We start from the raw sequence: 14,391 nt of genomic DNA, 5'->3' as shown, positions 1-14,391 counted from the left end.
GATGTTTGAAAAAAAAGGCCACAACAGGCTGCAGAGAGCCGCATGCAGTCTTGCTGGTGGTCTGGTCAGGCCTGGTAAAGACATTAGTGCAGCATTCTGGGAGAACGGGGAGTCCCATAGACAGCGCTCACTTCTCTAAATAAACATTAGTCTTAAAAAGTTTGGCCCCACGACCTCAGCGTGATCGCATTTCACTCTGGATAGTAAACTTCAATTTTATCGCGAGGTTTTCCTCCACTTTTCGAAAACACACTTTCACGCTGAAAAAGATTGGATGTCAACTTAAACAAAGTTTCATTTTCACCTCGCTTAAGGGACACAGGAGGTTGCAGTGTCCTTAGTATTTCTTATAGCCATATCACACCCAGGCCTGACTTTTGTTTAACTTCACTGATTTACATCCACGTTTGAAGTATAATCATTACACTCTTACAAAACCATTAGTCAGACACAAATACCTATGATGGTTTAAAAAAGCAGACAAATTGAAATACAGATATCGCACCATACAGTGATTCAACTGTGTGTAACATCTCTGTTGTGATACAAAGGCGATATTTTTCCTCCACTGATAGCCTACTAATTAGACTAATTAGACTCAAATATCTTAATTAGAAGAACAAGCACGGCCTACAGCGTTTTGCTATTTTTAAAAGCTCTAAAGTTTAAAATGCTTCTGTTCATGGTCCAGACAGCTAAAAGCAAAATGTGTAGTTTGAGGGGGAAAAAAAGCAAGACTGACCTGAAAGGTTTATTGTAGATCCTCTGTTTAAATATCTCACAGCCTCATAGACTAATTGAATTTCATCTTTTACGGTTTCATCTTTTTAGTTTTGGTTAATGGGGAGAAAATTACATTTATTTTCTGCACAATGCATGTGGGAGACCATCAAGAGGAAACGTTTAAATCCTAAATTAATAATTATGAGCTAATAAATGGGTCGGGCCGCTGCCATCAATCGCAGTGGATCCTATAGCTGTGAGTCTAATGCCTCGATATCAAAGGTCAAATAGAAGAAGCCAGTAAAAGCGCCCCGCATGACACTGCAGATGATGTGTGAGAGCGACCAACAGCAGCTGCGCCTCTCTATCAAAGCCATAGAGAAAAGTGCAGCATACTCGCCTTTCCTTTAGTGCGCCCCGGCCAAAGACACACCGATGAGAGGAGCTGATAGAATAGACTCGTATACCAATGGTGACCAATGTGAGGTCCGAGGACCACCGGGGGGCGTTGAAAGGCATCCAGTAGGTCCCCGTTGAAAAAATAAAACGTTTAATTTCATGATATAATTGCGCAGTAAGTGACGTTTCTGGATTACATGTTTTCAATAGGCATATGTTGACTTTACCTCACAGTGTTGGAATTAAGGGGAACCAGACGGCACCTCAGCTCCCCCATACGAGACCACCTGCGCTCCCATGAATGTAGCCTCATATAATTCAAGCGCAGAAGCTGCTAATTAAACATTCATTTTTTTGCATAATTTATTCTCCTGCAATGTATCATCATATAAGAGATGAAAATTTAAACCTAACCCCGTCTTCAAAACACGGGAGTCGCTGATCTAAATTGGTCAAGCAAGCTATTCCAGTGCCTTCTGATATTTTCCATGTCTTGCATCGTGTCAGGACAGCATGTCAAAACACACTTCCAAGAAGCTTACAGTTATTTGACTGATGCCAATCTGGCAGGCGATAAAATTGACAGACAACCGAGATGAAGTCTTCAAAAATAAAGGATGTATTTCGTCAGTAAGTGTGGTCTGTGTTATTGGAGAGGCTTTAAAATGTTTACCATTGCTCAGAATAGTCACATTGTTAAGCCTTTGTTGTTGTCTTAGAATGTCAATGCGCAGTTCTGTCTGTAGGCTATACTTAAGACTTTTATATCCTGGCAAATACAACAAATCTGTTTATTGAGCAAGACATATCTGATGAGTTTTACGCGTCTTATATTATTTCAGGTGCTTTTGTTGCCTGTTATTGTTTTATTTGTGCGCTTGTGCGTAAAAATGATTTGGTGTCATCTTGGCTAATCTGTGATCATCTCGTGAGGCTGCTGCGAAGTTATCGGACAGGATGTGCATGTGAATGTGAATGCGTGCTGTCCATCATTGTCATGCAAGTAGCGGGTTTAACTCTGCGTGGTTGTGCGTCTGAAAGAAAAGCAGGGAATTATTATATATTGCAGAATCATTCGTGTCAGTAAAAAAACAGCGTACCAAGTTTGGGCACCACTCCACAGGTGGATCACCAGACACCAGAATGTGCTTTGAACGCTGCCCCACCCCCCAAAAGTTTTATAATCCATTTAATCTAATGGAGAAAAGAATGCTTTAGAGACAAAATCTGATCAAATGTTTGAAATAACAAATGGGAAACCCAAATCTAGTCAGGAAGCTTGATTGGAGGGGGGAAAAATCCAGAAAACCCACACCCACTAGACTTTACAGTAAACACACATCCTCTCTTTTCTAAAACAGGTCTGAATGACGGGTAGCCTATAATATCACCTGCTATCATATTTTGGTGATCTCTGCAAGCTCATATCTGCAGTCATTAATACCCCTGATACTGTGTGTGTGTGTGTGTGTGTGTGTGTGTGTGTGTGTGTGTGTGTGTGTGTGTGTGTGTGTGTGTGTGTATGTGTGTGTATGTGTGTGTCTCATCTCCTTTTCTCTGCAGCAGGTGTTCGTTTTGTGTGTCAGAGTCGACGAGGCGAAGATCTTCCAAAGTTAATATTGTGTTTCCAGAGATGATGGGGAGTTCACTGTCCTCGCTTTATTTACACATTCTAAATTAATTAAGCGAAGGATTCCTCTGTCTGTTGCAAAAACACGGAGGCTGGAGGGGAGACCGAGAGCAGCGAGGGGAGGCTGTGATTTATAGCGGCGGTGCAGCTAGGGCCGCGGCTCGCCTCTCCTCCAGGCCGGGGAGCCGCGGACCGGGCCAACATTCCTCTGTGGGGGCGAGGAGGCTCGTCTGCCGTGCGCACACACAGACACACAGGAGAGGAGACAGTTATAAGATATAGTCCTGTTTGTTTTCTTGTACACTTTTCTTGAAAAAGCACGCTTATGGGCTCTAAAACTGCTGGTTTATGAGGGGAGAGCCTCGAAGTCGGGACTGTGTGTGTGTGTGTGTGTGTGTGTGTGTGTGTGTGTGTGTGTGTGTGTGTGTGTGTGTGTGTGTGTGTGTGTGTGTGTGTGGCTGGGGTTGGGATCCAAGATGTCCCCAAAAAGTAAAATGAGAGCGCTTGTTTTCATTAGCACACTCCCTATAGGCCCAAATGTACAGTGGCAGTCAGTCAGGGGCCTTCAGCTTATATGTAACACAGTCTGGGAGGATCTGGTTTAATGTTCAGATGAAACCAGTCGAGTCTCAAAATCTAAAACCAGCTTTTATCTCAGCAGACCAGCAAAAATATAACTACAAGCTACAATTAAAATAGTATTTACTGGACTTAAAATAGTTAGAAGCCAACTTTCCATGCGTCTTGCTTGTCGCAATCTATTTAAATCTTCTTTTTTTAGACGAATCAGTCCGTTAAAAGGCAGAATTAATTATTTAAGGAGGTTAAAGTTAATTTCAGGGGGACTAAAGCACCAAATTGATCTCCCAATAGGTGTGTAAACGTCCCCACTACATGTTGAAGCTGCTGACCTTAAGTTCATTATGAGCCCTTATAAATTAATCGGCCATTATATTATATTATATTATATTATATTATATTATATTATATTATATTATATTATATTATATTATATTATATTATATTAGTGAACAATGGCTTTAGACTCGTAATAGTTTGAAGAGTGTGACCTTGAAGACTAGTAGCTTGACATCTTTATTCCCCTGCACGCACCTACGTGCACATCATGCATGCACGCACACACTCGTGGCGTCAGCACACCTTCTGTCCTCGTGTCCTTCAAGACTCACACAAGATGCATCGATCAGGGGCGTAATGTTATTGACAAGGCAGTTAAAGATTGGAGCTAAACGATTTCAGTTAATCCCCCTGCTGTCGCGCGCTGTTTAGGATGCAACTCTAATTATATTTTAATACTTACAAATTATGATTCCGGTCTCACTACTCTTTTTATGTTATCCCGAGGGCTTTCCCCGGGAATCCTAAACGGAAAAAATGTCCAGAGTGGAAAATAAGAGATAAACGTAAATTCATGTTGACATTCGTCTATAAATAAATTAAAGCGGCATAAAATGCTGGTTTAAGGCTGCTTACGCCCAAAAAAACAGAGCATATGGAAGCAGTTAGAAAGAGATGGGAATTGCCTTGAATTTTATAAATGTGTTTATGTGACTGTTGAGTCATTTGGCTGTCACCTCACATATCACTCACTTCTTATTTCGTGTGAGAAAACGTCACGAAAAATGACGAATGTCGTGGGTGCCTAAATAAAGGCACGCTCCCCGGGGCTGAAAGTGTGGGTGGTCTTGAAGTGACAACCGTGCGGAAACCAGGGTCTCTATGAGGCATTAACGTGTCAATGTAACCGGTGAGGACTTGCAGGAATAAAAAATTAAAGGGCGTTAGGAAGATGCGCCCCGGGTGTCTAATGTGTTCAAGTGTTTGTGGTGATTTTTGAGGAAGAGCGAGTTCCAGGTCTATTCTAGTCACAATAACTAAGCCTGTAATCTTACAGCAGAGATGAACCGTGTTGGTGTGTGTTTGAGCTAAAAAATCCATCTCAAATTGTCCATTTTCAAAGAAGGCGCCTTTTGCTGAATCTCCCCATGCAGATCAAGTGTGTGAGTGTGTGTGTGTGTGTGTCTGTGTGTGCGTGCGTGTGGGAGCGCGCGTTATGCTTTGTGTCTCATGATTTTTATTGGCTTAGTTTTCTTTCCTGCAGTTGTTTAAATGGTTTTTAACCACCTCTGCAAACGCTTCATGTGGATTTTAATGGACTGATGCGGTGCGTAATGACTCCCTGTCAGGGCGGGTGTGCAGAGAAAACTTCAATAGCCTGCTAATGTTTTTCTCCACCTCATTTACTGCGCAAATTATATATGCTGGATATCAATTCACATCACTGAGAGGAGTGGATCAAATCAAAACGATTTCCCAAAACCGTATATCAATTGTCCAAATTTGCACTTACAAGGAGAGAGGCAGAGAAAAAAGAAATAAAAGCTGGGTCTGGATAAAGAATAGTGTTGGTTTTCGTTTCAAAGACTTTCAGTGAGCTGTGCATGAGGGAAAACAGAGGAGTCAGCCCTCCCACCCTTCATCCTTAATAATCATCTGTCAAAACACCCACAAACTAATTTAACCATTTGCACACAGTTCTGGTAAATAAAAGAGGCTTTACACCCCCTTCTGTCTGGAAACATGTGCTCCAACAACTCTGAAAAAGACCAATAGGCCTGTTTTCTGTAGCCGGACGAGTCCCACTGCTTCTTTTATATGTATCCCGAGACAACACAGATGACATGAAAGCGGACCAAACCGAGGGCCTTTTGAGAAGATTGCTTTTCAGGGTCTAAAATGTGTGTGGCTGGTCTCACAGGGGACCGCTCGCTGTGCGCACATTCACTCCCCTGGGCCAGGGGTCCACACTGACAACATCAACAAACGGCCAAAAAGCCGCATTATGGTGGATTAGGAGCCTGATGAAAAATGCTGCTACAAATTAGCAACGAAAGCCCAAAAGACCGTGGGTATATCCTTGTTCACTTTCAATTACAGACCGCCGAGGCCTGGTAACGTCCCCATTCATTTAGGGCCTTTGTAACTTGCTAGAAAATGGTCCTTTACAAGCGAGCAAGAGCCACACAAGAGGAATACTTGCCCACTGTTGCGTGATATTCATGACTGTTATATGCGTCAAGTCGTGTTTGAAATATTTGAACCGAATGTTGTGCGTTTCTCACACCTAAAAAGAGTCTTGATTCACTGCACGCTTAAGAGACTAACCTCGTTGTAATTAGTCACACCTGAATTAATTATATTTAGGAGCTGCATGATTGGAACAAACATGCATATTTAAAAAAAAAATATTGGCCTTAAAGTTCGAATAAAAGGAAAATGTTCTTTCCCCAAATGCAACATTAAGAATAAAACGAAATTAAAATGAAAGCCTAACATGACTCCTTTCAAAACAATTATTTGTTGGAAGAAGTAGGAATTGTTACAAATACAGCATAAAGCCTGATTTAATTTAATTCTTTTAACATATATGCTGCAGTTTAGTCTATATCAGCTGCAAGTCTGACGCATCAACTCTGCAATAAATAAAAAAAAATTAACGATTTTGGGCTTGTTTGTTTTTTTCAAATTCACCAACATTTATTATTCTTGTCATTACAACAAAAAATGACCTATGAACATTTAGGTGTCTCTCTCTATTGGCAACACATGACATACTGTATGTCTCACAGATTCCATTGTGAAATAGATAGGAACGAACAACAATTAAAAGGTTGAGAGAGGTAATGCGACCTTTTGTACCAAAAAAACCACATAGCCTACATGTCCACCGACAACATGAAATGATACTGTCACAAATTCACCATGTAGAGGAGATTTGGGGGGGGGGAGTGATGGTGGGGAAATGGTTAATTTTGTATGTGTGTGTGTGTGTGTGTGTGTGTGTGTGTGTGTGTGTGTGTGTGTGTGTGTGTGTGTTTATGTCTGTGTGTGTCAGAAACCCCCTTTTGTCTCCATGTGCTTTCTAAGTAAAACCTGAGTTTGCCGTCTGTCAGAACTATATGTCAACAACAACAGTGCCATTTTTCTCACGACGCACAAAATAAAAACAATATAAATCATAATATAATTCTCAATTATATTTTTTAAAAAATTGGAAATCATCCCCGCAGTCATGGGTGACACCTTTAACTTATGTTAAAATAACAAGATCTTTTTCTTTTCCCCCCATCGACCATTGAAGGCCACGTGCCAGATTTGCAGGCCAGTATTGTTTAAAAAGATCCCTCTCAGAGTTTCTCTTGCTTTTGTCTCTCAATATTATACACATATTTACAAACCATAAATAAACCTTTCTCTCCTCTTACATTGGGATGAACCGTGGAGAGCCAAAACACTCTTATTTCACCAAGAATGCTCAGCCTACCTTCACATAGGACGACGCCACAATTGGCTTTTTAATAAAAGATTTTCAGCGGGCATTCTTGTTTTTTTTTAGTTTTTTTTTTTTTTTAGAAAGGACAACTGTTCATAGTCGGGGTTTTGCTGGAAAAAGTCTGACTCTGTGGCCCGGGTTGTAATATGCTGTCCTGTGATAGGCTCAAATGGTTGGAAGCAGAGGCCAGTGCTGGGGTCAACATGGCCAGGATTTGAGCCTGGCTGCCCGGCTGCGCGCTGTAGGAAGAGGCGGTGGAGTTGGCCGCACCGATGATATTGTCAATGGAGAATGAAGGCCGGCTCGGGGTGCTGGAGTCTGTCTTGAGAGGCGGCAGAGACGGGCTAAGCTGAGGGTAAAAAGGCTTTCTTAAATCGGCCCCTAAAAGGGAAGGCAGTGGATGCGGCGCAGGGAATATGGATGAGGGCAAGGTGCAGGGTGCGTTAGGGAACGGGAATGAACCACCTGTGTGGTGTGGGTGATACGGGTTGTGGGCTGCGTGAAAGTTCTGCAGCTGGAGTCCATAGTTGTATCCATACGGGCCGTATCCAAACCCGGGAAGAAAGCCACCAGAGTCCCTAAGGATTTCATTACTTTGGTGCCTCTTGAAGCGCTTCCTCCTGCGCAAAAAGCTCCCGTTGTCGAACATGTCTGCGGAATCCGGGTCGAGGGTCCAGTAGTTGCCCTTTCCGGGGTTGCCAGGTTCCCGTGGGATTTTTACGAAGCAGTCGTTTAGGGAAAGATTGTGGCGTATCGAGTTTTGCCAAGCTGGGAATTTCTCCCGGTAGTAGGGGAATCTGTTGCTGATGAACTCGCAGATCTCACTGAGTGTGAGGCGCTTCTTGGGGCTCTGCAGGATGGCCATGGTGATCAGGGCGATGTAAGAGTAGGGTGGCTTTACAAGTGCATTTTTTCTCGATTTGTCCCCAATCACGGTCCCGGCCTCTGCGTTGGAGCCCATCTGGTCTGACGGGCAGTCGGAGCTGCTGAGCCCGGGAGAGGAAGCCCTCTCAGCCGCGTTCTGGGAGTAATTATCGTCCGAGTCATTGTCCAAGTTGAACTCGTGGTGAATGTACTTTCCGTCCTTTCCAACGGATATATCGCCCCCAACCACGTCGATGTCCACATCTTCGGACAATGCAGAGCTGTCGGACATATCCGTCCCTAAAGTCATCCTTGAAGACGCCGCTTCTTTTACCCCTCTTTCCCAGATTTCCTCCTCCTCTGGTCCGATGAAGTTTACTGAGCGAGAGCGCGCACACACTCTGCCTCTCCCCCTACAACCACACCAGACTTTTGCTGCAGCTTTATCTCCAACTACTGAATGCACACATGGCTAGAATCTATTTAAAAGATAAATAACTCTTTGACCTGTGGATTTGGCGAGTCCTGGCCGTCCGAGGCTGGTCAAGCAGGGCCGTGCGAGGTTCTCATCGAGCAGAAAACTTCTGATTTTCAGGCGTAAAAAGACAAGTCAAAAATCATCGATCTTGCTCCGATATGGACTTGTGTTGTCTTCAAATGCGATGGTTCCCGTCTGTTATCAGTTTATGCTGTTGGCCATTTAAAGGGCCACTTTTGGATATCCAAGTACCTTTCCAAAATATCTTTTACGCACAGGATTGGGTAGGTATCCAGCCAGACTGTCACACTATCCTCTTTAGCTCTCAAAAGGTATTTATAGGACCACGCTGATCACGTGGTCTTTGAGTCACTGTTACCAGGAACTGGACGAAATCACCGTGCAAAAATTAATATTTCAACCTGCCCTTGAATCTTAAAACCATATTCGTTTTTTAAAAAGATTTATTAAACTAAAATCACGAAAAAAATCTCGGCTCTGGGAGACAATCTCTGTTGTTTCCATGGATACAGATTTGTTTCAAGAGTTTCAAGTTTTCATTCACTTTGTACATGTTGTTGGAGATCTTTCTTATTCTGTGTCCCATCAATATATGGAGAATTTATTGAGACAAACTTTTGGATAAACTGGATAAAAATGCACCAAAAGGAAATAAAATTGTCTCAATTTACAATGATGATTTTTTATTTTTTAAATTCGCACGGATTTAAAATGCGATTTTAAAGCAGCGAGAGGCAGCGAGACTTATTTAAGTGGACATTTGTTCCTTTTTTTCTTTTCTCTCTTTCTTTCTTTCTTTGCAGTGTAAGGTGAGAGAAGTATATTTTGTATGTGTTGTATTAGCTACTGGATGCCTAAATTTCCCTTGGGATCAATAAAGTTTCTATCTATCTATCTATCTATCTATCTATCTATCTATCTATCTATCTATCTATCTATCTATCTATCTATCTATCTATAAGGTGCACATTGATGACGGTGATTGATCATTATGGAAACAACCTGCAAACAAGCATATACTGAAGACTGTTATTCATTTTATAATGTGATTTCAAAAATATCAGAAAAATATGTGCATCTTAAGCGCAGGTAATGACACAGGTCAAAAGGCATTTATTATTATTATTATTATTATTATTATTATTATTATTATTATTATTATTATTATTATTATTATTATTATTATTATTATCTTTCAGTTCCCTTTATCAATTTGTGGAATTCAGAAATTAAATTCATTTAATTCGTTATGAAATAATAATGAAGCTTATAATAAATAACACGATGTTGTCAAATCCACTAAAATAGGTCTATAACCATAAACATATGAACATATTTTGTACGTTTTTAAATTACTATAAATGTGTCGTTCTGTTGTCTAATAAAAAAGGCTGATTTAAGCGTATTGAATTCCACCTCAAAGGTTTTGGCCAGCGGCCTAATTCCCTGATCACTTCCCACGGGTTTTGTGTTTTCCTTGTCAAGAAGTCACAACATTATCCATCTGCATTTTCTGAATAATTCACAGGGGTCCGCAGTCAGCTGCAACCTGCTCCAATTCGTCTCCGTCAGGAGTGAAAGGCCAGCAGATGACAATATGTAATGTGTGTGTAATGTGTGCGGGCTTATTTAGAGCAGGCGGACATTCCAGTTCATTACGCTGCAGAAACACTGAGTTATTGTAATGCTTTGACGTCATCACCCCATTCATCTTACAGGTCAAACAACATACAGCCTGTCAGATTTTTTTTTTTTAATTTTATTTTATTTTATTTGGTTCGTCAGGGAACAACATGGTTTCATTTAATCGCAGCAACAATATTTAGTTCTGTGTTTGTTTGCTTTCGTTTTAAGTTTGCATTGTGTGCTTTTTCTTCTTTAAAGGGAAACGACTGTTCCACTGAGGAAACAAGTTCAAGTCAAGCATGCAGCATCTTAAATATCCCACATAAGCTCTGACTGAGCCTCGTGTCCTCTTCTCTGACCTGTCTGTCACTTTTCAAGACTTTTAAAAATCAAAAATCTGAAATAGACTCGCTGAGACCCGCGTGACAGCTGTCTGACAGAAGTGACACAATTTAAGCTTCTTTTTTAAAAAAAAATTCACTTTATCATTAGATTCCTCTGAATGTTGTCATGTATCCCACGTTGTGCATAGATTCACATGACAAAACACAACATTTGGCCAGACAACAAAACAAACACATCAGACATTATTAATATTCAGCTGCAGTGCAACCAGTTCTGCTTTCACATCCATTACACCACACAGGCCTTGCGAGAAAAAAGGCTCATCAGCTGGATCCAAAACCAAACCCAAACTCTGATTTAACATTTTGACAGACTGAGGAACAAAAGATTCTGTAATGTGTTCAGTCTAACCCTGTTTGATGAAGCCTGCATTTATAAAACTTGATTCTAATTTCCAGGTTTTCCAGAGGATCTGGCGCCATGGGGAGACCACACTTCCCACAAGCGATTGATTTATCTGTCTTCTCACACTGTTTTCCACAACCTGGACCACAGAGGTAATGAGACACGTGACTAATTTACTAATTAAAACCTCACATTCTCTATGCCATAACTGTCAATTAAGGAGCGTATTGATTTATACTGAAGTGGAATAACAATTGATCTATATCTTATATTGTATTTAATAATTAGTAAATTAAAGATAGACTCCCTTATCCAATTAAAATGATGTTTTGTGTATAATATTAAATTCCAAATGATAAAGCTGCTTTCAGTTAAAACTATTTTTTCTAATATTAAGCATCAACAGTGCACCGGCACAGAAATCTATATAAATGTCATTTGGTTGTGACACATGGCTCAAAAGACAGATATTGGCCACATTTTATTCTTTTTTCCAATTACTCATATTTCCTCTCGAGTAACCTACAAAACGGACGCTGTGGGATATTTCAGCTTCTTCAAGTTTCCAAAGGTTCAAGAGGTTTTTGGCTCATGAGTTGAGATTTGCGGGGAAAGCATTCTTATTTTTGCAGTTTGTGGTGTTGAGCGCCCTCTGCTGTCGCTAAAGTACCGAAAATGAAATCTTTCCCAAACACTAAGACTGTCAAAGTGTTGGGTTACACTTGTGCTTTTTCTCACATAAACACAGTGGAAATAATAAAACTGAAACGTTTCTACTGAACTGAAAAAATGAAATGCTGAGACGGTGTTTGTTAAAATGCAGTAGCCTCATGATAATGTGTCCCAGTAGGAAATCTAACTGGAAATGTTGACTTCTTTGAAAATATTGAAGCACAGGTGAAGGGAAATAGTATATAAAGTATAGTATATAGTGTAGTATGTGCAGTATTTATGTATGTATGACAGAATTAGATTCAGGTGAGATCAGCATTATGCAGCGTGTTGCATAGGACGGTTAAATGAAGCAAACTGTCCAACATAGAGTCTAAATGAGGAGTCTGACTGCACTGTGATTAACATCATCTGAATCCTCAAGAAATTAACACAAGTGGTAACTACAGTATCCAAATCTCTCACTATATATGAAACCAAGAATTGGTAAAATTACACAGGAACACCTGAATATTCTATATTATATATTATTATTATATATATTATATGTGTTTCCCATTTATCCAGGCTAATCAACAAATATACTCACTTTTAAAACATGCAGTTATGGATGCATTCTGTTGTTTTATGCTGATGTATTTTTCTTAGTCCATCACATTATTGGCCAGATCATATGACATCACACCGAGATATTTCCAATATAAGTATGAATTTTCAGCTATTAGAAATTCTTGAAGTAACCATCAAGTTCTGATGCCAGATTCACTGAAGCTTCAGTCTTGAGTCCCAAGTGTATAAATGTCTTTTCATTACAAAAAGATTGAATTTAGCACAAGAAACAAGAAATGATAGAGCGAAGCTTTCATCAGCTTCTTCATGATATTTAATGTAAAATATCATGAAGAAGTTTATGATGATGAATTCTGTCTAAACTGCCTCTTTGCACCGACATTCAAGAGTCATAAAGCTATAGCAGTTTTGGAAGAGTATCGTTTTTGCTTGTCTTGTTGTCTTTCTCCATCTGTATCACTATTGTCTCTTTTGAAGTTACACCAAAGCTTAGTACAAAATAAACTGACTCCTATTCCCTGACGATTAACAAAATTATGAACTAACCAAGTATGAGCAAATAAGGTTGACACAATAACAACTGTGAAGTCTTTTAAGTCAAATTCATTTAATTCAGCAAAACAACAATACAAAATCCAGGTCAGGCCTGATTATAGGGTTGCTTGTTTCTCAGGTTCAACCACCATGGTTGTAGATTCAAAATGAGTTTGGAGCACAGAAAATGATTATCTGCTTATTGTAGTTGTGGTTTTGCTGCTTACTGTTGTCCCTAATCGGTGTAATTAATCATAATCACAACACACTCACAAACTGAAAAAGAAAATCATAGTAAAAGAGTGAAAATCATCCCACAAGCTGAGCATCTTGCTTTTGCTTCCATCTAGTGGTTGAAAATTTGAACCTGCTGCAACTGTATATATGATTCCTTCAGCACTTCAGTGTCGAATTCACCTTCATTCATACTGAACAAACAGCTCTTTAAACAGAAGTAATGATGTTTAGCTAATGAGCAGACCTACACTTTGAACTTGACCTTTCTGACTAACAGATTGATATATCTTGATTCAAGCTAATGAAATATCTGACTGTCAGAAACAACTGGACTTGCTGTTTGGTCTTTAAGATGTTGTCCCATCCGTCCAAGATTACCTTCAAATCAAACATCCAGTCCAACTCTGACTTTGACTCTTCAACCCAGTTTATGATCATGTGCATAACCTGATAGACCCACCAGGTGGCAAAACTCTGTTCTAGGCCTACTGTACCACAACAGGAGGTGCTGCAGCTGAGACTCCTATGAAAGACTGGAGTTTAATCTCCTTCATTTAAACAGTATATTATACATCCCTTCCATAGGTAGCAGCTCGAGTTAAATAGTTGCAATGGCTAAAGGCCCCTGTGCAACAATGTTGGACTGTGAACTATTTTAATATTATGATCTCACATTATCAGAACCAGGATGTGTCTGAATGTCCCCTGATTGATCTTTTGAGATGTAGTAAGGACTGCCACCAGCAATATCTTTCTGACAAGTTGACAACACACATAGAAAATGGAAACTTGCTGAGCACATTCATAACCTGAGCAAAATCAAAGTCGGAGATTTTTATAATCAAATAATAATAGGTTTGTATTTTTCTATATTTTTGTATCTCTCTCTCTCCCTATTTTTTATATGGGATAGAATTGTATTTGTACTTTTAAATTACTTTTAATTAAGAACATAAAAGTACCTCTTCATGAGAGAAAAGTGTCCCAGTTGAACTTGACAAAGATCTTATTAGCACTTTTCTTCACTGACACCAACTAGATTTCAGCAAATGACAAGGGAAGTAATCTCCATGAATTGTATTTAAACTGTCACTGTTTCTTTTTTATTGATTATGCTTTTCCAGGCTTCACAAATTAATATATCTTTGACAACTAGTACCTGGAGCATAAATTCCTTCGGTCAGAATAGCTACTAGTTGTTGATAAAGTTGCTAATAGTTAAATAGTGAACCATGAATGGATTTGTTCATTTTGTTAATATGATTCAATCAAAAAAAAAAGATGAATATAAAATTGGAGGATTAAAATCTTTTTTATTAGTAAGAATGAAACATTTTTAAATAAAGCATCCAGGAAAAATAGGAAAGACAAGCTGAATACAAATTAATGGACATTTTAAAGTGGAACTCTGGAAAAATAAAGCATTGCTATGAGGAAAAACAAATGAGGACTAAACTTTAATAAAGATGATGATGTCTATAGAGATGTTAAGGTTGTAAAAGAGACTCACACCAGAAATATATGAATAAATAT

General features: G+C 39.6%; 1 protein-coding gene across 1 annotated transcript; it reads right to left on the bottom strand.

Moving 5' to 3' along the window:
- Positions 1-7,155: 7,155 nt before the first annotated feature.
- Positions 7,156-8,935, bottom strand: foxd2 (forkhead box D2). Its single transcript, XM_044362722.1, has one exon. The coding sequence runs from the start codon at positions 8,278-8,280 to the stop codon at positions 7,183-7,185; it is 1,098 nt and encodes a 365-aa protein (XP_044218657.1). The 5' UTR covers positions 8,281-8,935; the 3' UTR covers positions 7,156-7,182.
- Positions 8,936-14,391: the final 5,456 nt, after the last annotated feature.

This window comes from Thunnus albacares, chromosome 9 (genome assembly GCF_914725855.1).
Source record: "Thunnus albacares chromosome 9, fThuAlb1.1, whole genome shotgun sequence".
In the NCBI taxonomy this organism is placed as follows: Eukaryota; Metazoa; Chordata; class Actinopteri; order Scombriformes; family Scombridae; genus Thunnus; species Thunnus albacares.
Note: the sequence above shows the minus strand (reverse complement) of the source record. Positions and strands in the feature narration are given on the sequence as shown.

What these genes read in the sequence shown, in the direction of transcription:
- foxd2 (XM_044362722.1), bottom strand. Translation starts at nt 8,280, where the DNA reads ATGACTTTAGGGACGGATATGTCCGACAGCTCTGCATTGTCCGAAGAT.